Below are 23,008 nucleotides of genomic sequence, written 5' to 3' on the forward strand. Positions count from 1 at the left end.
ATAGTGAGACTCAAAAAGACCAAAAAAAAAAAAAAAAAGGCTTTCAGAGTTCCCAGAATATCTTTATACTCTGACCCTCTAAAGCACAATGTTTTATGATGACTATTCTTTCACAATAATGATTAGGATATTTTTTATTATAGTGTTTTGTTTTAAAAGTTCTTCTGATTAGTAGTTAGCAAGAATATGTTTTTTGAATCTTAATGATTCAGAAGCCTAATGTATATATGAGTTAATTTTCATGTGAATTGTAATGATATACAGTACTTAAAAGGTAGGTTTTTGCTTTTTGTATATATTAAAAATCAGGGATGTTAAGTATTCTTTGCAACAGTGTTTTATCATGTCCTTTTAAAAATTTATGGTTCTTTATTCACTTATTTTTGCTAGTTCTTGATAAGTTGTTTTTAAAAAGGAACTTAACTTTACAAGTTTAATCCTTTGTCTTTCCGGAGAAATGAGGTTTTTAAAAGTTTTCATAGTATGTTCTTGACTATAATAAGATCTGTTAAACTGAAAATCTGTGTATCTTTTATTTGCTAACAGCAGTATTTTAATAAAAACATAAGTAAAAGCATACTGTATAAAGAGGTTAGGATATGAATATGGCATGGCATTGGAATGAAGACTAATTTTCCTTTGAAAATAGCTGTGTGTTTGAGGTAGGACTTTAAAAGAAGCACGGTAGTAATAGTAGCAACTTTTTTTTTTAACCGTTATACCTCTTGTTATCTTCAAAATAGCTGCTCGTACTTTCAGACATAGTAAAATCAAACAAAACAGAAATAGAATAGAACCAATAAAACCAAAACAATTAATGCAGTGTAGAACTTCAAAACAAGGTAACAGCAAATCCAAAATGGCTACCGTAATATTCTTGTTATCTTCAAAATAGCTGCCCATGCTCTAAGATACAACAAGATGAAACCAGATAAAATGAAGAAAACCCAACCAAACAAAACAACGAGAATGATACAGAATTTTGAAACAAGATAATAGGGAATTAACAATGGCCACCACCTTCAGAAGGAGATCCCACATATATGCTACATTGCATATTGTTATACTATTAATAGGTGATCAAACTACTAGCTTGAGGCCTACAAAGTCAGTGAAACATTAAACACTACCGGTATTGAGTTGTCTTTTACCTTTTAAGCTAGTATAGCCTGTGTTTCTCCAAATCAGCCAGTCGCATATGGGGGCAGGGAGGGGAGTACAGGGGTATGCCATATTGGCTCTTGTCTCCCTGCCTGCATGCCAGAAGGGGCTTGCATCTGGCTGACCCCAGTCAGTCTGTGCATGGCGCTGACTCACAATTGGTCTTAACTTCTTATTGACTTCTTGTTCTCCCCTGCGGTCTGCAAGTGGTGCCAATTCATGGGAGAGGCCTGGCATCTGGTTCTCCCCCAGTCACCTGAGCATGGCCAATAGTAACATTTTTCTATTTACCGATTCATAAGCCCAACGTTGTATTAGAACTGTTCCCAGTCATATAGAAAAAGTTAATTAAATTCAATCTTTACAGTTTTTTACATTTATGAATAAAAGGAAGAAATTTTTATGAAGGGACACTGCCAAAAAAAAGCTCATCTGTGCTACATGTTTTTTATTGCACCATGCCAATCTTGTATGAATATATCATTCTGTTTGTGTCTTGTCTTGGTTACTTTTCTCTCATTGATGGGACAAAATACCCAGCACCCCAAATTAAGGAAGAAAAGGTTTAGCTTAGTTTTTGAAGGTTTCAGTCCATAATCAGTTGGCTGCAAGGCAGGGTGGCATGGCTTTGGAACAACACTTCAAGGCAGCAGCCAGAGCAAAACGGGGAGGTGGCTTGTGTACAATGTAAGGGAAGAGAAGAGGCTTGTTCTGCCTTTTTGGCTCTTGAACCACATGGTCAGGTATAGTTGCAACGACCCTACTCCTTTGGTACTAAAGTCTGTCTTTGAGAATGGCTTGTGGGAAGAGTTTGGAAAGATTCTGAGGTGGCACCTGAAAGATTGGCACTGGAACAGTTTAAGCTATTTTGTGTGGGAGATTCCAGTCAGGACTCAGGAGTCCAGAAGGCTGATAGAAAACTTGCCTGTAAAGACCAGACCTGGAAGGTTTCTGCTGGGAAAAAAGACTACATTGGTTGCTGGATTCCACACAATGTGTGTTATAGTTTTGCAGAAAGTGTCTGCATTTTGCTCCTGTCCAGAGACTTCGCCTATGTCTGAGACTAAGGGTGGTGAACTGATTAATTTGGCAGAAGAAATTTCAAGGCAATTGAATGTTGAGGCAGTGGCATGGCTTGTTCGGAGCTTTTAGCCAGATTTATGTTGTGAATCAAGAACAAAGAGCCCAGAAGATTGATTTAAAATGTGAATTTGACCAGAAAGGAAGTTTCAGGAAAACTGCAGACTGTAAAGATAGAGATCTCAATTGCTGAGAAAGAACCAAAAAAATAAATAAATAAATAAAATAGGAGCATCACAGGAAGAGACAGTGGATCACCACACCTTGCAGCCTCAAAACTGCAAAAGTGAGTCTTTACTTGGAGGACAAAGCAACAAAGCGCCATGTTCCAGAATAGTGGTGGCAGTTGCACCAAGTTCCAGAATGGCAGTGGCGTAGAAAATCTGTTCCTCAGACTCGGGTTCGGAGTGTTCAGTCTCTTGATTCCTGTAGCCAAGAGAGAGGAAACCCTGGCTATTGCTCCATCTAGCAGCAGACTTTGGCAGCTTCCATGTGTTGCTATTTTTAAGTGCATAGAGAATGCATGAGTTCTGAGGTTAAGGTTTCCACCAAGATTTCAGAGGACCTGGGAGGCCAGACAGTGTACCCCTGAGAGGGCAGTATGTGCTGTGAGTATGACTCTAAAGGTGCAGTGAAGACCCCAGAATTTTGGAAAATTTGGAAAATTTTGGGTCATCTAAGGAAAGTTGCAATGACAGGACAAAGCCAGCCCAAGAAAGAAACTGTGGGATTGACAGCTACCAAAAGTGCTGGGGTGGGGTGGGGGGGAGGTCTCACAAGCACTTTGGAGCTCACAGTTTGCCACATATTGGCTCAAATGTTACATATGGAACTACAGGATTTAATGTTTGCACTGCTGGATTTTGGACTTGCTTTTGTCCCAGTCCTTTGTATTCTCCTGTTTGTAACTTTGGGGATAAAAATGTTTATCTTGTGCCATTGTATGTGGGAAGTGTTTAACTTTGTTTTCGTTGGTACAGAGGTATGCATCTAAGAGTTTGTCTTTGTTGGAGTAGACTTGGGACTTGGACTTTTCAGTAATACTGAAACTGTTAGGACTTTGGCAGCTCTTGAAGATGGACTAAATGTCTTTTACATAAAAGAATGTGTATGAGTCTTTGGGAGGCCAGGGGCGAAATGTTATGTTCTAATGTAATACAGTATTGATAAATTCAATGCTGGTTCTTAAGGATTGTTAAGCTGTTGTTATGTTCAAGTTGCAAAACATTAAGAATAAGCAAGCCTTTGTATCTGGAGGCTGGTTTAAAGAAATATGTCTGGTTGCCAAGCTGACAAGGGGTGGATTGTTATGGTTGATACATTGTGTCAACTTGAGAAGTTTAGACCTTTAACTGAGAGACTCAGACAGGGAGCTAGGATCCTTACTTTGTAAAAATCCTCATCCTGTGCAAGAGGAAGACACAGAGAGTTAGTGAGTGCTACACGCCCTGGAGTGGGAGGCGGCCGGTGTTCAATATAAGGGGGGAGAAGAGGCTTGTTCCTCCCTTTTGCACCGTGGCTGTTGCCTTGAAGTGTTGCCCCAGTGCTGTGCCACCCTGCCTTGCAGCCAGCTGATTATGGACTGAAACCCCCCCAAACTATAAGCTAAATAAACCTTTCCTTCCCTAATTTTGGGCATCAAGTATTTTGTCTCAGCAACAAGAGAAAAGTAACCAAGACTCTTATTTTCTAGGTGATAGACATTTGGGTCACATCTGGTTTTTGATTATTGTATGAGGGTATGAGCATCCTGTTGGGAAAGATTTAATGCTGTCTCAACTCTTGGCTATTTTCAGGAGGACTTGCTTATATTGCTGATCCTTGACCAGCTCTTTTTATCTTGTAAAACTGAAACTGTGCCCAGGAAACTGCCCCATTCCTTTCTACCCCCCCCCCCCAAGCTTTTGATAACCACTGTTATGGCTTGTGTCTAGATGTCCCCCTAAAGCTACATGCAGTCATAAGTTGTTTTTTTTCAGAGGTGGCTAGTTCTAGGTTGTGTGCCAGGATTAAAGTTGCTGGGATTAAGGGTGTGTTACCTGTCCTTAGGGATAGCAGTGGATACAGTATAAGGGACAGAAAGAGACTTGCTGCTAGTTACTTGTGGTTTGTCACTTGCTTACTTTTGCTGTCTTCTGGCTGCCATGAACTTTTTCATCTGTACTGCTCTTCTGCTGTGCCACCCTGCCCTGGAGTCACCCAATTATGAGCTGAAACGTTTACAAACTGAGCCAAATAATAAACCTTTCCTTCTTTAACTTTGAGTGTCAGGCATTTTGTCTTAGCAAGAAAAGTAAAACAAACAACCACCTTTCTTTCTTAATGATTTTGATCTCAAGTATAATCAAACAATATTTGTCTTTTTGTAGCTGACATATTTGACTTAGCAAGATGGTCTCCAAGTTCATGCTACACCACCTGTCAGAATTTCCTTACTTTTTAGGCTGAATTCTGTTTAATTTTATGTATCATATTACATTTTGCTTCTTCATTTATCTATCAGTAGACATTTGGGTTACTTCTACATTTAACTATTGTGAATAATACAGCTATGAACATGAAACATTTTTTTTAGCTCTTTTGGATACATACTCAGAAATGGAATTATTGGTTTGTATGATAATTGCTTTTAATATTTTGAGGGAACATTATACTGTTTTCCACAGAAGCTATAGTGTTTTATTTTCCCACTGATAGTGAGCCTGTAGGATTGTTTCAGTTTCTTCTGCAAACACTTTTTTAAAAATCATCCTTATGAGTCCCTTTCTTGCTGTTGTTTGTTTCCTTTTTTTGTTGTATACTCATAGCTTTTCTCTTACACAGATCTCACAGAGTTGCCAAGTTGCCCAGGCTGGCCTTGAACTTGCAGGCCTGCTTCCAACTCTGAAGTCCTGGGATTACAGGCATGCGCCCCCATACTTTCTTCCTTTTACAAAGAAATACAATGATTATCATTTTATAATTGGTCAGTATATTTATACTGGTTCCATTATGTTTCATAAATTTTTGTATATGCAAGTAATGAAACCTAGATTTTAAAAACACATTTCTTGGCCTATTAAGGCCCCCCAAAAGTTGTTCACCTATTTTTACTGTTAAATACACTATACCTCTGGCTACTTTTGACTTTTTAATTTAACCTCTTATTCCACATTATTTTAAAACAGAAAAATAGTAATTCTTAACATTTGATCTTGAAATTAATGTTCTTGCTTTTTTAAGCCTTCATTTTGCGTTGTGTAACATCAGTTTCATAATACTGCATATTTTAAATTTAGCATGGGGAATTATTTATATCCAAAGGACCATATCATTTATGGCTGGCTCTTGAACTTACCAGAGTGGCTCGCAAATATTGGGTCATCTGTGTCAGTTTTAAGTTGTAATGAATAAGAAAGGTAATTTAAATTAGGTGATTCAGAGGAAGTTTAATATGTGCTGAGTTTAGTGCACAGCAAGGGCTCAGAGGGTAGCTGCCACAATATTATTGGCACACTTACTATCATCGTGTTTATTATAAATTCCCTATAGTTAACGTGTTATTCTAAAAGTGCTATCAATTTCTCTCCTATCAAGTAGGAGAGAGCCAAGTCTGTCTGAATATGACACAAACAGATAGGAATATAGGAAATTGGATGGGGAGTGAATTTGCCAAGTAAGTATATAAACATACATGTGTACATATAGGTAAATGACTATGGAAAATACATACATGATCAGTAGAACTCAGTGTATGATTTATTTCCACAGCTTTATATTCTGTTATACTGTTCTGTGTGTTCTTCTGGATCCCTTTTGTCTACTTCTACTATGAAGAAAAGGATGATGATGATTCTACCAAATGCACAGTAAGTTATCTATTTTAGAGATCCCATTTTAGTTGAAAAGAATTCTTTCCTTTTCAAAGAATAAGATTCTATTGGAGTTTATTTTAAATCAGTGTTGTCTAATAAAAATACAGTGCTATTCACATGTAAAATTTGAAATTTTCTAGTGGCCACACTAAATGAAAAACTATTGAAATTAATTTTAATTAACATATTTACTATCATGTTTAAGTACTATCATGTAAATTTTAGCCCAAACATACCAAGATATTACGTTTTTCACACAAGGCTTTTGAAATTTAGATTGTCTTTGACACTTAGCTATTAGAACCGCACATGTTTCAAGTTCTTGGTGGCCCTATAATGGGACTGTTGATTTAACAAAGGATTTGTAGAGCAGGCATCTGCAGACTTTTTCTATAGAAGGCTGTGTAGTCAGTCAGTGGTCTAAGTTGCCACCATTCAGCTGTCTTTATAGTGTTCAGGTATCCAAAGGTAGCACTGAAGTGAGCATTTGTGATGCAGTGAAATGGGAGCCATGCCAGATGGGGAACAGAGGGTGTGATTTACGGCCCCTTTTCTAGTGCATAAAGGAGGAACACTAGCATGCACTGTATTTTGTGCTAATGTGAGATAACACTGATACATACCCTGACATACACAGCATACAGAAGTGTTCAGAACTGCATGTCAGTATCAGTGAAGCATTGGCATAAAATTTTTGATTAAATATAAATGAATGTAATTGTGGGACACCTTAAAATATATCGGTGCTGTATGATCAAGTTGAGCCTGTCTCTGGGTAGTATACATGGTTGAAAATCAGGAAATTTATTAGTATACAATAATTAACAGGACAGAAGCAATTATTGAAAGGTCTTTGTCAAAGCAGAACATCTTTAAATGTGAAAAAAGCAGTATAACAGTAATGTCTTTTTATTGAGTTGCAGAAATTTATGTCTTGTTTATTATATAAATACAAAAATGCACTCATTTAGAAAATAGCATCGTTTGCACATGTGTAAAGCCTTACAAACATTTGCATCTTACTTATAGAGTTAGAATTTTGATTTTCAGATAGTGTATTAACTTTATATTTGGGAAGTGTGTAAGGTAAGGTTGCTGGTTGTGCATTTAATAAACTCTCAGGGAGGAGATACATGTTACTGCTTCCCCATTCTGCAATGTTTTGGGATCCTTGTTATTTTTCCTCAGACTGTCTTATTTCCTTCGTGGATAAGACCTTTTCATATGAAACATGGATTTAAATTTTAAAGGATGACTTTTTTAGGGGCTTGATTAGTCTGAGAAGATCAATGTTATTTATGACTAATTTGTCTTTGAGAACACTAACTTCTATCCATACTTTGTGTGTTTCGCTTTGGCTTGTTTTACCTCTGAATTACCTTACGGGCACAGAGCAAGTACAGCCTTTGAAGTCCCATGTTTCTGGTTTTAAGTGTTTATTTAATTATTTATGACCTATATGGTCACAATTTAGGACAAATTAGTTAACCTCTCTGGGCCTTGACTTCCTTATCTCTTAAAATAAGGATGATAGCATGTATCAGAGTGTTGTTATGAGAATTAACTAAATTAACATATGTAAAGTTTTGGGAAGGTGCCTGGCATGGTATATGTTAGGATATATTTAAAATAGATATCAAAGTATGTATATATATACAGGTATACAATTATTATCTATATATGTATATATTTATATGTAATATATATATATATATATATATATATATACACACATGGATTTTAAAGGTTTATTATCATAACCCATTTTGGTGAGCTAGTATTGTAGGCTTTGATTACTACTTTTGTGGGAGAATATTTCATTAAATATTCTGATAATTTATTAAAGATGACCATTAAATAGCTGTATCTCCAAACTACTACATATTGTAAGATGTTGACTATGGAAAAAGTTTTAAAAGCTTTTGTATTTTGTAAGGATACTTAAAATATAATGTACTGATTATTTCATTTTAAATTTTAATATTTTTCCAACAAATGAACCTACACTTTTCATTCTGTTATGTTTAATATAAAATATAAAAATATAAAAAATATAAAATTTTATAAAAATATAAAAATACTGTTACACTTTAGTAAGAATTTTTATGTAAGCATGTCTACTGATATACTTTTCTCCCTTGACATCTAGCAAATTAAAACTGCCCTCAAGTACACTTTGGGATTTGCTGTAATTTGTGCACTTCTTCTTTTAGTTGGGTAAGTCTTGATTTTTTTTTTTTTACTCTTATAATAGAAACAATTATTTAATAGTAAAAGGTTCATTCAGGCAGGATAAACAAAGTGGAGGTAAAAATACCAGAATTCCTTCGATATCATCACATAGCCACAACTGACATTTTGGTGTAATTGTTCTGTTTAGACATTTTTATGTGCTTAAATGAATGCGTAGTACCCTTCTTCCCATTGAATGCACCTTTATGCTTCAGTTTGTGCTAGTGTTTTTGTATATTTTCTAGTTCTTGGTAATCTGCTCATCGCAATATCATGGTCATCCCTTTAGCATAGTAAATGTACAATCTGTCAGTTGTATTATAGATCCTTCTTAGGTTTTGTGACAGCATGTTTGCAGTATTCTCACTATTATAAACAGTACTTAGATTTTAAAAAAAAATCCTCTGTCTCTATCTCTTTAGAGTTGATCCTCCACTGTAATTTTTGCCAATGAGTTCTTTCCTTAGATTTTCACTTTTATACTAATATCAATAAAGCTTTATATATTACACATCTAAAACTTGTCCTTACTAAAGAAGGTAATGTATTTGTCTGTTAAAAATATGGCTAGATTCTTTATGTTGGAATATATATTGTATGCTAATTTTTAATAATTTCTGTTTGTAATTTGGTATTATAAATTTCAATAAATAAATAAAACATTTCATTTATGCATTATAGTTTGTGTTAGTGAAATTGGTCAGTAACTTTTTATAGTTTCAGGAAGTAGAATGCAAATGTTTCATGGTCTAGTAAGGGTTCCAATTCCTACTGGCTGTCTTAAAATGTCATGAAAAAGAATATTTGTTGGGAGGGTATTTTAAAACTGTTTTTACTGTTTATTTTAGCTACCAAATACATTTTAAAATAGTTTTTGACTTTTAAAGAAAACTCATGTTGATTAGCGTTGATAATTTGGAGGTCCATTGTAAACCTAAAGTATCTAGAACAGGGATCAGCAAACTTCTTTTAGCAGGGAAGATAAATATTTTAGGTTTGCAGTATATTTGGTCCGAGTGGTTTAGCTGTCTCTTGAAACACTAAAGTAATCCTAGATGACAATATATACACAGAAAACTGTTACAAAAAACCTGGTAAATACCAGCAGCAGTAATTTGCCAATTCTCAATTTAGAACATGACTGACAACCATCACAAATACTATAGATTTTTGCTGCAATCAGAGTAAAAGAATAGTGTACTAAAGGCTACTTATGATTTGGTTATCCACTACACATAAACATTTGAATGAGGCAGAGTTAGATTAAATGGTTGTCTAAATAGCTTGACTTTTTTTGCTGGTACATACCTTAGTTTCTTTGATGTGAGGTATTTTTTTAATACTGGGCCCTGTTATAATGTCCAGGTTGCCCTAGAACTTGTCATCCTAATGCTTCAGACTGTTGAGTAGCTGAAATTATGAATGTGCACAACCATGCCCAGCTTCAGTGATTTTTTTTTTTTACTTTACAAAATTATGGATAATTTTAAGGCAAAAATAATGGTATAGATTTAATATTCACACATCTTACATATTTTGAAGCACGTGTAAATTAGGTACTCTGCTAAGTCTTGGGAACAGAAATGGGAGGTCTTAGGCTGTGTTCTCAAGGTTCACATAAGGAGACATGTAAATAAGTAAGTTATGAGTACAGTGTTTTATTGCTCCAATAGGAGATCTAGGTGTTGATGGTGGAGGAGTAAGTTCTTATTCTGCCTTGCAGAATTAAAAGGCCCAACAGGAAGTAATACTACCAAAGTACCAGTTAAACAACTTATTTTCTCACTATTCTGGAGCTAAGAAGCCTATGGTCAAGATACAGGAAACTTTGGTGTCTTCATTGGTGACAGATGGCCATTTCTCACTCTGTGCTCATGTGAACTTTCCTTTGTGCTTGTGTCTAGACAGAGCTCACTAGTGTCACTTCCTCTGCTGATGAAGAGATAGGATGAGGGTCCCTCTTATAAACATAGTCTTAATTACCTTCCTTAAGATACCTTAGCCAAATACCATCACACTGAGGGGTAAGGCTAAAATGTATGTTTTGAGAGCCTAGGAGATACAATTCAATTCATAAAACTATTAGCAGAGAGGCTGAACTTAGCATGAAATATTTGAAAAATGACATAAAAAGTATAATTAAATTTAAACCTTCCCTTCTCAAAAAAAACCTTAAAAATGATGTGCTGTTATAAGTAGTCACATGGTCCAGTGACAAGATTGAACATTAGCTAGGTAATGAGTTTTTACATGCAATGTTAAAGAACTTTTGAGTTTTATTCTATACAGCATCCAGAAGACTTCAAAGATACATGCATATTTCTACATAGGAATACAGCAAGTTAAGTATATATGACTTCTTCAAAAGTTACGGCATTGTAAAGAATGCATTGAAAAGGCAATTGGGGTACTGAGTAGGAAAAGTAATATATTAAATGATAGGTAAGGGATCAGTTGGATAGCTGTTGTAATAATTTGGATGAGAGATAAAAGTCAGAACTAGAATAGTTATGAAGACAGCAGAGAGAAAGAAACAGGCCATTTAGGAGATAAATATGACGAGTTGGTGATTGAGGATAGCAGGTGAAAAACTTATTTTCAGTTCTACTGAATTCATCATATCAATTTCATATCTCCTGGAATTCAGTACCCTTTTTTTTTGTCTCTTTCTGAGGAGATAATCTATTAAGGTAATTCAGTCAGTCAGACTGGTGTAAAATACTTTTACTAAGAAATTTTTCAGTTTTATTATTTTCAAGGGCTTACAGGAAAACTATAATCTCACTAGAATGAAATTCTTAATTTTGTCTAGTACCGTGTCTTTGGAAACTAAAGTTCTCTGTATTCTTTTTTTTTTTTTTTAGGACTGGGATTAAGAAAGTACATGTATGTTTTTGCTGTATTAATCCCAACATACTATAATTCTTGATATTGTGGTGTCATCATCATGTAGTGTCTGAGAATCTTATTAAGTGCTCCTTTCCTCTTCAACAATGTATCTGAAATCTTTTGCTGACTTCAGTTGCCTTTTTATTGCTTGCTAGGAGGTTTTCCTTTTCCTCTATACATCCTAGGCTTCGAGGCTGACATATGGTCAGTGAATAGTTGGTTTTTCCTTCTCTTGTTGGTCAAAGGTTGAAATGCTTCCCCCAGTCAACTGCTCTCTGCCTCCTCACTTTAGATGATATTCTGTAAACATACAAGTTTTACTTTTGCTATGCTCACAGATTAGTTCTTCCCAGCTAAAAAGTTCAAAATGCACTTTCTGGGAAAAGTGCAAAATGTACTTCCTCTCTCACCCTTGTCCCATTTAAAATGGAAAGCCTGGTTCTTGACAGTCCTCCAGAGTTAAGGCCAGCATGTGTTCATTGATAGGAACGTTCACTATGTCGGTGGTTAAATGTTTTGAATGTTATTGTTCAGGATTTATGGGTTTATTTAGTTGTAATTGTTCTGGGTTCTGCTTATGGACATTTCTGTTACTTTATGTGAAAATATTTGAGGTCTGCTTCTTAGATTATAAAGCATAGTGGATAAGATAATTAAGGAATGTGCTTTGAGTTTGTGCTCTGGTTTCTACCTAAAATAATAAATTCTCAAATATTAACTTTCTGATGGATTTCTTCAAAAGTATTTTCCTGAAGTCATTTCGATAATAATTTAAATTTAAATTTAAAAAAATTTTTTTAAAGTCAGATGTGATTTCCTCTGGTGTTGCTCTTTCTTTAATATTTGAATTGGTGAGTAGCACTGCTTAGAAATTTGAATTTGAAAGTATAATTACCAGCAATGGTTAGTTAATTTTCTTTTACTATTGCAGAATACCTTTAATCAGCTAAAACTGACATCGACAGTGAACTTTCTGAGTATGAATGCTACTTCTAGATATTTGCAATACTTATATTTTAATATTACTTTAGATGATATTCTAAACATAGAAGTTTCATTTTTGCTATACTCACAGATTAGTTCTTCCCAGCTAAAAAGTTCAAAATGTGCTTTCTGGGATATCCAGAAAAAATATGTCTAAATGTTCAACATTACTTAATTTTTAAAATTTTGTATATCACTTCTTTCATTTATTTGATTTTATTATAACTTGGTAACTATACATTTGATTAATCATATTTCTAAAAGCACTGAGAATTAAGTCTTTAAGACTTAAGAAGAATGGGCTAGGGAAATGGCTAAGTGGTATTCTTGCCTTGCATGAACAAGGCCCTAAGTTCGATCCCCAGCACCCCCCGCCCCACATACATACGACTAAGAGAGTAGTAAACTGAAATAAGATTTAAATAAGAAATTTAGATAACCTGCTGACATACTCTTGTAATTCATTGTTTTATAAATATATCAGTAGTACCAAACACAGCAAAAAATGCAGCTCCAGCCATTATACTTCAGTTACCCAGGTGATAGTTCCTGTTCCAGTTCTGCTTCTGTCTCTCAGAAACAACTGGTCACTGTGATGCTTACCTGGTCACTATCATGCATATTGTAAAAACCAATCCCTAATTGACAAGTCATTCTGCCTCTGTACTTCCTGCTTGCTTATCTCATATAACCCTTAGACCACTAAAGATCAAGACCTGATATTTTGGGAATGATCTTGATCAGTACCAGTAAACAATTCTGTAGATATCATTTCGGTGTTTCTGCTTGCCACAGCACAAGGAGTAATGGTTTTTAAAATTTAAAATGAAAATTTTACAATAATTACATCATTTTACTTGAAAACATTATCAGAACAGATACCTTTTTAGAATATTATTGAAGCCATTGAGCATTTCTATTTTGCAAAAGTGGTTGAGTCTTAACTGCTTTGTTTATAATTAAAATTGGGCTAGTAAGTCTTAACAGTTACTTGTTACCTTCCATTTTACTTTTCCACATACACAGTCTGAAGCCCTTTACCTTAATCTCCTAATTATCTTTTTGTTTATTGATCTGGATTAGATAGTAAAGTACCACTTATTTATTATCTTTTGTGTTTTCCCCAGTGTGATGTTAGAACAAATCCCTCTCTTTTCTTTTTTTTTGGTACTAAGGATCAAACTTACGATCCTGCACTTACCAGGCAAGCACTTAAGCCACTGACCTAAATCCCCAGCCCTGTTAAAGTGGATCTTAAGAAGCTAGCTCTCTCTTATTTCGACAGTCTCCCTTTAGTTGTCAACTAGAAAGTAGATATTATTTCTGGTACTGAGGATACCTCGCACTTGCCAGACAAGCACTGTACTGCTGAGCGTAGTCCCCAGCTATTTTCATTATTTATGTTGCATACATTTTGAAAGATACAGAAACATAGTAAGGAAAAATAAAAATCACCCATAAGTTCACAGTGTGACATTTTTTTACTGTTTATTATGATGTATTTACCCTCCATTCTTTTTAATGCATATAAAAATATTGAATTAGTTGCATATACTTGTATTGTTTTATGTATTTGACACATAATTCCCAAACCTTTTTTTGTGTCATCTTAGTCTTTTTAAGGATTATAAGAAAGGACTATAGGATTAAGATAGTCTTTTTGACTTTCTTAATCCTATAGTCCTTTCTCAAAATATTTACTTATTTTTGTTTTAATTTTCTCAACCTACTAAGGTGTAGTTGACAAAATGTAAAAATAAAATATATGGAGTTAGAAAGGATACAATCTTACTAAATGCAGTTATAAAACTAAATTTTTGATCAAGTGAGTATGTAGGTAAGAAATTTCTAACATCTCTTCTGTGTGCATGATGCAAATTATTCTTTTAAGGTAAAGTTGAGATTTATTTTAAAAATTCAGTTTCAGGTAATTTTCGTTCAGTCCAAATTATTTTGTAAAGCCATTAAGCCAAATTATTTTTTTCCATTTTAGTGCTTTTGTTCCACTGAATGTTCCCAGTAACAAAAATTCTACAGAGTGGGAAAAAGTAAAGTTCCTGTTTGAAGAACTTGGAAGTAGCCGTAAGTATTGTATACTAAACAAATTAGGAGCTTTGTGTTTATTGAGGCATCTTGTTCTTATAATGGCATGTTTCTGGAATTTTGTGTAAAGTCATTATGTTAAAAAGAATTTAAGTTTCAAAGTGCTTTGTCATCAAATATTTTTTCCTAATTTCTTTCTCAATGAGTTCATTATAGACCTTTCCTTGTTTAACGATTGAGTTCATCCAGTAACAAGGTTGTTAAATGAATTGTTTGCTAAATGCAGAATTGTATATAGTATGTACATTACAATATTCAGAACAAAGAAATGGTCAAAGGAAACTCCAACTTGATGACTTTACTTTTATTTATAAAACTCTTAACATGCAGTACCATAATGTATAACATAAAATTACAGTATTGTACTGTACAGAAGAATCAGAAAAATTACAGTTCTGTGTAAACAAAGTATACTGTGCAAAGACAGACATTGACGTCCTGTAAACAAGATGTACAGAACTCTAGAGAAAGAAACAAGGTGTTAAGTGTGAGTGGTAAGTTTGAACAGTTGTTAAACAGGTAGATCTTAAACAAGGAATATCTATTTATGTACAAGAATACTATTGCTTTCTGTGTTCTGATTTTGCATCCTGCTACATTACTGAATTTATTTTTCTTAGATTATTAATTCTAGGAGTATTTTGGTGGGTTTTTGGGGCCTTTATCTAGAGGATCTTGTCATATGTAAATCACTATAATTTGACTTCTTTCCTAACTATACATATCCTTTTTTAATGTGGTTTTTGTGTGTGTGTGTGTGTGTGTGTACTAGGAATCGAACTCATGACCTCACACTTGTCAGGCAGGCAGTTATGCTGCTGAGCTAAATCCCCGGTCCTCAAAAGTCTAGATTAGATGTTGATTTTTGTGTGTGTGTGTGAGTGTGTGTGTGTGTATCAGGGATCGAATTCAGGACCCTTTGCTTGCAAGGCAGATGCTCATGCTCCTGAGCTAAATCTCCGGCCCCTTTTTTTATTTCTAAAAGAATAAAACTAAACAAAATAAAACATAATAAAGCCAATTAAAACAAAACAGTGAAGTAATACAGAACTTCAAAACAAGATAATAAGGAACCAACAATAGTTGCCATAATGCCTCTTGTTATCCTCAAAATAGCTGCCCATACCATCAGACATATTAAAATCAAACCAAATAAAACAGAAGGAAACTAATCAAAACAAAACAGTGAAAGTGATACAAGATTTCAAAACAAAATAGGAAATTGGCAATGGCTACCATAATGCCTCTTGTTATCTTTAACATAGCTGCCCATACCATCAAACCTCATAAAATACAATAGAACAGAACAAAACCAATCAAAACAAAATAGGGAAATTGATACAGGATTTCAAAACAAGGTAATAGGAAATCAACAATGGCTACCATAATATATTTTGTTATCTTCAAAATAGCTGCCCATGCCATCAGATATAATAAAATCAAACCAAACAAAATAGAGTAAGACCAAAAACAAAACAATGAAAATGATGCAGGACTTTTAAAACAAAATACTAGGGAGTTAACAGTGGTTGCCACCTTCTTTTTTTAGATGTTTTCTCCCTTTCTTTTTTATAATATCTATTGTACATTTTTGGATCCCACTTATTTCTTCAGTTTTTATACTAGGGAGACAACATATGTTCACCTATGTGAGTCTGAACCATTTCACCCAAGAGCATGATCACAAGTTGCATCTATTTACCTACAAGAGCCTCATGATTATCCTTTATAGCTGAGTAGCTTTCCCTTACATAAAAATGCTGTATCTTTCTTATCTGTTCTGCAGTTGATGGGCAAGCTACCTTGTCTTTTTCTTTTTTATTGGTATCGGGGATCAAACTCACGACTCCCTGCTTGCAAGGCAGGTGCTTATGCCGCTGAGCTAAATCCCCAGCCCCAACCTTGCCTTTTTCTGGTCCCTATCACAAGGAGCATTGTTTTCTTCCCTTTGACTTTCAATCTGTAATTCAAGTTAATGTGTTTCTTGCCTACTCATGTTGTTGGATCTTGTTTCTTGACCCACTCTGCCAGTGTTTCCTTTTGTTGGTGAATCAAGGCCATGTACATTAATGATTATGACTAGCATGCACCTGTTTGTCTCTGCCATGCTTTTTACCTGCTATTGGTCTCCTTTTTTCCCCCTCCATTTGTCTGCCCTGCTTGGTGATCCCACTTTGCTGCTATTCTTGGGATTTTGGTCATTTTTATCTCTTCCTAGAATGTCCTTCAATACTCTTTGTAGGGTTGGTTTGGTGGTCATGAATTCCTTCAGTTCTTTGTCATGGAACTATCTTGTTTCTTTATCAGTTTTAAAAGATAGTTTTGCAGGGTGCATCAATCTGGGTTGGAAGTTGTTTTCTTTCAGTACTTTAAATACTTCACTCTGAGTTCTTAACTTGATGGATTGTATTGAGAAGTCTCTCATGAGTCTGGTGGCTTTTCCTTTATAGGGGATCTGTTTCTTTTTTCTAACAGATTTTAATATTCTGTTCTTGTGCTGAACTTTTGGAATCTTGATTATTATGTGGCTGGGTGCAGATTTATTTTAGTTATGGCTCTCTGGAGTTTTATATGCCTAACTTATCTGTATGTCAGGTCTTTGTCCCATGTTTTGGAAGTTCTCAGCTATTACTTCTGTAAATAGTCTATGTCATTTGTGTTCCTTCCTGCTTTTTTGCTGACATTTAACAGTCTTCAGTTATGTTTCTTTCTGTTGTCTTGCAGCCATTGAATTGTTATTTTCTGGTTCCTTGTTACTTTTAAAAAATCTTTCCTTTTACGTTCACTAGCTGCCATCTCTGTCTTCAAGGTCTGGAAGTCATATCTTCAGTTTCTTTCAAGCAGTTTTGCCAGTTTTCAGTGGAGTTTTTAATTTCCTGGATATCTCTTTAAGTCTGTTTCATGCATTCCAATTCTCTGTATTGTTCATTTAAAGTTTCCCTCATTCGCCTATGCTCATCTTTTTTTCTGTCTTTAAATATGCTCAGAAATCCTTTGATTATGTTGTAATTTCTTCTTTTACCTGAGATTCTGATCTGATTTCTTTTGCAGCGTCATGAAGTAGTTTCTTCACTTCAGTTGCTATCATCCCAAAAATTTTAGGTGTGTAACTTGTACTTTCTTCCATGTCTGGTTCACAGTATAGGGGCCATGGTTCAGGCACCTTGATTTCTCCTAACCCAGTTCCCCAGGAGGTAGTGGGATGCCGGTTGGTTGGACTTCTGTAGACACTTGGGGCTTCTTCAAGGCGTGGCTGGCTTGTTCTCCTGACTCACACTGGCTATCCCTTGGAGTTCCCAGTGGCAGCTGGTGTGCATGTGGGGGCTGGGCTGACTGTTTTGCCTTGCCTGTGCTGATTACCTGCAGGAGAGTCCCTATGGCAGCCACATGTGTGTGGAGCCTGGGCTGGCTCTACATATCCTTTTTATTACTTTTGACTTGCCCACACTGTTCTTGCTAGTGTTGTGAGTACTGTCTTGAAGAGGAATGATAATAGTAGACATCTTTGTCTTATTCTGGTTGTTGAAGGAAAAATACAGACAAGTTCAGTAGTTGGTTAACAAAGTTGCTTTGTCATTGAAAAACAGCTTTACCATTAGAAAGTATCAGATAAAAATTTGTGGATGGATGTGGTGATATGTTCTGTAATCTCAGCATTCAGGAGTACTCATGCCATGAGTACAAAGCCAGTTGTGGGCTGTGTGGTGAATTGAAGACCATGTGAACTATATACCAGGGCTCTGTCTCAAAGAAAAAAAAAAAAAAAAAGAATTTTCAGTATTTATGTTTCAGTACTCTACTGAAAAGTTTCATTGCTTTTGTGAATTTTTTTTTGTAATACATAGTATATATTCTTTGGTCAGTTTTCGTGTTTCTTGCTGAGATAATTTTCTTCCAAATTTTCTTGCTTTCTGGTAAGAATAAGGATAGCAGGACTGGTATCTACAGTTGATGTATTGTCAGGATTTGTATCACTGGATCCTGCTGAATAATAGATGCTTCCTTTCCTGTAGTTAACACCTTCAGATTTTCAAGTAACTATTGTTCTATCCTAAACAGTATTTCATAAGTTATATTAGGCCATCAGTATTACTTGATTTGAATCAGTGATTAGATAGGTAATAATTGATTTTTGTAGTCTCATTATCTTTAGCATTTATATATCTGTATCTATCCATCTACCCATAGTCTCAAGTTTTAAACACTATATTTCGCTCATCCCTCCAGATCTGCTTTTTATGTCCAAAAGCTATTTTTAATTTTTAGCCTTTTTGTCCTTTCTATCTGTTTACATTTTTTAGGCATCTAGTATGTTTAACTTTTAAAACTATAAAGTTTTTACACGAAGCAAAAGGTGTGCATCCTACATGTGCATGTATGTAATCAGTATGATTGCCGTAATGATATACAACATAGCCATGTATCCATCACTACAGAAATTTCTTCAGTATGCCTATTGGTTAATATTTTCCGTGAGAGATAGCACAGTTATAGTTTCTGCCAGTATATTTATAATTATATTTTTGAACATGTCTGGCTCCTTTCACTGAATGTTTTAAAACCTGGGTAAGTAGTTAGTTCCTTTTTATTGTAGCAAATGATGCATTTTAAGAATATATCACACCTTTCTTATCAATAGAATTTATTTAGATGTATTCCTAGATCATGGACCCCATCTTATTAAGAGAATTTATTTTTAGTGTCTTTTATGTCATGCTTTCAAAAAATACTGAAATAATCTTTAAAAACTAATGAATCTTTAGTCTTGTTGATTTTCACTGTTAATACTACTCTTTGGCTAAAATGTTAATGTAATTCTTCACTTTATCAATTCTAAGGCATAATTGTGTGTATTTTTATATATCTAATTTTCATATGTATTTTATAAGTGATAGTAACAAAATTGCTGTCAGCAACATCTTCCTGGTGTGAACATCATCTTTTGTTAAGACTTCTGTTAAGGTCAGAAAAGTAACAACATCAAAATTCCTTTGATTTTATAAAATACCCTTTTGCAATTTATTTTAAAAAACTTTTAACTATTATACACCTGCAACCCTAGCACTTAAAAGCAGTCACATCTCCGCCAATTCAAGGCCAGCCTAGACTACAGAGTGAGTTCAGAGACAGTCTGAACTACCTAGTGAGACTGTGTGTCAAAAAACAAGCAAACAAAAAAACCAGAACAGTTTAAAAATTTCTTTTGCAGTTGAGTGTGTTGGCACACACCTATAATCCCAGCACTTTGGAAGCTGAGACAGGAAGATCATTGCAAATTCAAGACCGGCCTGGGCTACAAAGTGAGCTCAAGGCCAGCTTGCACTGCAGAACAAGACCTTATCTCAAAAAGACCAAAAAGAAAAAAATTGTTTTGCACAATTTGTGAAATCGTTAGTATGCTCTTTTTGTCTTATATAAATCTGAAATATGAGTTTTAAAAAGATATATATTATGTAGTTTTATTAATATTCATAAAAATATTTGTTAATTTAATCAGAACATTGTGTTTGGTCTGACGGGAATATATCTACACTAGATCAGTAACATGGCCAACCAGGTCTGTATTAAGCCTAGAAAAATCATTACCTATTTAACAAATGTGCATGATATTTGCTTATATAATCTGATATATTTATATGCCACTTCAGTTTCTTACTCCTGGTTTTCTTTAAATAATGTTATAAATCCTACTTCTTAACAAAGTGTTCCGATTTTGTTGTTACTTTTGAAACTATTTTCTGTTTGTGTATGCTTTCATTTTTATATCAAATAGGCAAATTAATCCTTTCAATTAAAAAGTGAAGTAAGCACAAAGATTTTAGTTTCCTGCTGTATATTAAAGGTTTATCTAAAAATTTCAAAAAGGATATATCAGGATTGTGCAAAGAAAGAAGACTAAGAATCCACTTTCCTGTGTGTTGTTATTTACTAGACTTTGCCATGGGAGAAGTCCAGTCAGTTTAAATCACTTTTTGAACATCTGATGTTTCACTTAGTTCTTTTTTGGCCCAATAATCAAACAGTAATTTTCCTCTTAATTTTCAGCGGTGAAGGAAAGAAAATCTTAGCTAGTATGAAAGATCTCTCATAAATCTGTGAAAGAGCCCTTTAAAATCTCTACACTTGGATTGAACACTTCAAAGATATGGTTTTATATTTATTTTATTCCTTAAGAATGTGTAAGGAATATGAGCATTTGGGTAATACTCGCATCCCTTTAACAGTATTTCCTTTCTGGCAGATGGGCTGGCCGCACTGTCCTTCTCCATCAGTTCTCTCACCCTGATCGGGATGTTGGCAGCCATAACGTACACGGTAAGTGTAACGGTGGTAATTGAGTTAAAATTAAAGAATCACATTATAAAGCAACCCTTTTACCGTAACAATCTAGTTAACTTAATTCTGTTTTCCTTTTTAAAATGTCCTAGTTCTTTGTTAATTTTCCTTCAATTGTGTTTACTTTAGAGGATGGTAAAGGTTTAATTACTGAGTCACAATCATTTTATCTGTGTCTTAGTTACTTTTCTTGTTGCTGGGATAAAATACCAGACACCCAAAGTTTTAGGGGGAAAGGTTTATTTAGCTCACAGTTGGTGGAGGTTTTAGTCCATAACTGGCTGGCACCAAGGCAGAGTGGTACATAGCAGAAGGGCAACCGTTTATGACAACTGAAGACAGCAAAACCAACAACTGAATTTAACAGGGTCTTTCTGCCCCATTTATACTCTTACCTCGGCTGCTAGGATTAGGGCGGTGCCATACCAGTCAGTGAACTGATCATACATGTTTAATCACACTCTCTAGATTCCACCACTTCTGAACTGCCCCCCACAAGTGCATGAGGCTTCGGGAGGGACATCCAGACACAAATTGTGACCATCTGTATTTGTGAAGTTCAGTATTCAAAAACAGATTTGATGACTTGTAAATCTTGAAAGTGGTGTATATACTGTGTAGTGATAGATTTTGATGTCTATGCAACTGGAACTCTGAACAGTAAGTCAATATCTGTTACTGATTCAGTAGATTTATCTTACTTGGAGATGTGGGAAATGAGCCCCCAGATTAAAATTGTTGGTGCTGGGAAGAATGCTCTCAGACAGTAAGCAGGAGAACTCAACAAGGTGAAGTTTTCTTCTGCAGAAGGATGCAAGTGCACTTAGACACGAGGAAGCAGGCTGCCAAGCAGCAAGGAACCAGAATTTTTAAGCCTTCCTGCATGGGAAGCAGCTATCCTTTAAAGTCATTGGCTGAATTCAAATGCTTATACTCTGTTGTGGTTGGCTAGTTAAGTGACTACGTGAAGTGAGGGGAGGATCTCCAAAGGGTTGCTGAGCAGAAGGCAGAGCTGGAAGGGAAAGGGTGGCTGTTAATGAGCTGCCTTTGGTTTGCAGCTCTGTTCTCAGAATCTAAGCTGAACAGGTGTTTCTTGAACCTCGTGTGTAAGGGGTAGGGGTCAGCCTAGGGTGGACTAGAGTCTGAGATGGAGGCGCTTCAATTTATGTCGTTTGATAGAAAACACAGGGCCACATTTTCCTCCAGAGATACAAGACTTTTAATTTCAGGTATTTATTATCTAGTTTGATACTTTTCTAGTATATATAGTCGGATATTCTCTCACACTTTAGTTTTTGTATTTTTCCCCAGTTTTGTGGAATCACAAGATGTGAATTATAAACTACTAACAAATTCACAAAGGTTCTATGAGAATTTTGCTTATGAAAAGAGCAATGATAAATACTTCATTATCCCCCAGAACTGTACAAAAAAGCAAGGAAAACATTTTTAGCGATAGTTCCAGTATATCTTCCTTTTGGGTCATTGTCATAATAGCAGAACCTAGTTTTGTTCATGATCATTCATGTGTCATAATGTATACTAAAAGAAGCGTGAAGCGTGCACATTTTAAATAGGTGTTTATGAGTATTGTTTTGTTGGTCATGGCTGTGTTTTGTTTTTAATGTGTTAGCACATAACGAATTTGCCGTCTAATACTAGCGGTGATTTCTTTCCATCACAGAAAATAGATATACAGCATGTTAGTATTTGCCTTTTAGGAAGCACTTACATATAAGACACAAATTAAGGGTTAGACTTAGAACTGTAGTCACTATTCTGTGGCTGCTTTGTTTTGCTAATGTTTGGTTTGTCTTTTACCTTTCCTGAGTCAGTGTCTTTCTAATTAAGTAGGAATAAAAAATGCTTTCTAGGGAGTTTTGAAGGTCAAGAGATACTGTTTATAAAAGTGCTTTGATAGCTATAGGGCTATGAAGTAGCAGCAGATGAAAGATTAGTCAGGAGAAACAAACAGAAAAAGAGAAAAAAGTAGCTAGTGACTTTGTGGAGAATGATGGTCTGGAATTTTGTAGTTTGACACAGTTGTATGGATTGTGGCTAAAGCTGCATGGCTTCTGTGTCCAGGGCAGCTTCTTATTCTTAGCAGTGGCACTTGTGCTTATTTCCTTAGTCCTGGCTGTCATAGGGAGCTGTGAGTACAACTTGAAGGACCTGCACTTCGTGGCTGCATTGCCGAAGAGGAACTGTGAGCTTAGAGAAGCTGTGTTTTCATGTGGACCGCAAGTGTGCCTGCCCTGTGCTCTGGAGAAAGACTTCAGCATATACCATGACTATGTACTTATGGAGCTCCTTGAAAGATAGTACAGAAAAGAAAGGCCACTAGTACCTGGCTTACAAAATGCGTGGAA

The 23,008-nt window shown here is 35.2% G+C and overlaps 1 protein-coding gene across 1 annotated transcript in view; it reads left to right on the forward strand.

Moving 5' to 3' along the window:
* Lmbrd1 (LMBR1 domain containing 1) overlaps positions 1-23,008 on the forward strand; it is a 94,076-nt gene that overhangs the window by 27,639 nt on the left and 43,429 nt on the right. The window contains exons 4-7 of the mRNA XM_063227041.1: positions 5,992-6,089; positions 8,245-8,312; positions 14,194-14,282; positions 20,545-20,618. Coding sequence (XP_063083111.1) covers positions 5,992-6,089; positions 8,245-8,312; positions 14,194-14,282; positions 20,545-20,618 — 329 coding nt within the window. The remainder of the gene's footprint in view (positions 1-5,991; positions 6,090-8,244; positions 8,313-14,193; positions 14,283-20,544; positions 20,619-23,008) is intronic.

This window comes from Cavia porcellus, unplaced genomic scaffold, assembly GCF_034190915.1.
Source record: "Cavia porcellus strain 051 isolate PalLab524CR breed Dunkin Hartley unplaced genomic scaffold, mCavPor4.1 scaffold_16, whole genome shotgun sequence".
Lineage (NCBI taxonomy): Eukaryota > Metazoa > Chordata > Mammalia > Rodentia > Caviidae > Cavia > Cavia porcellus.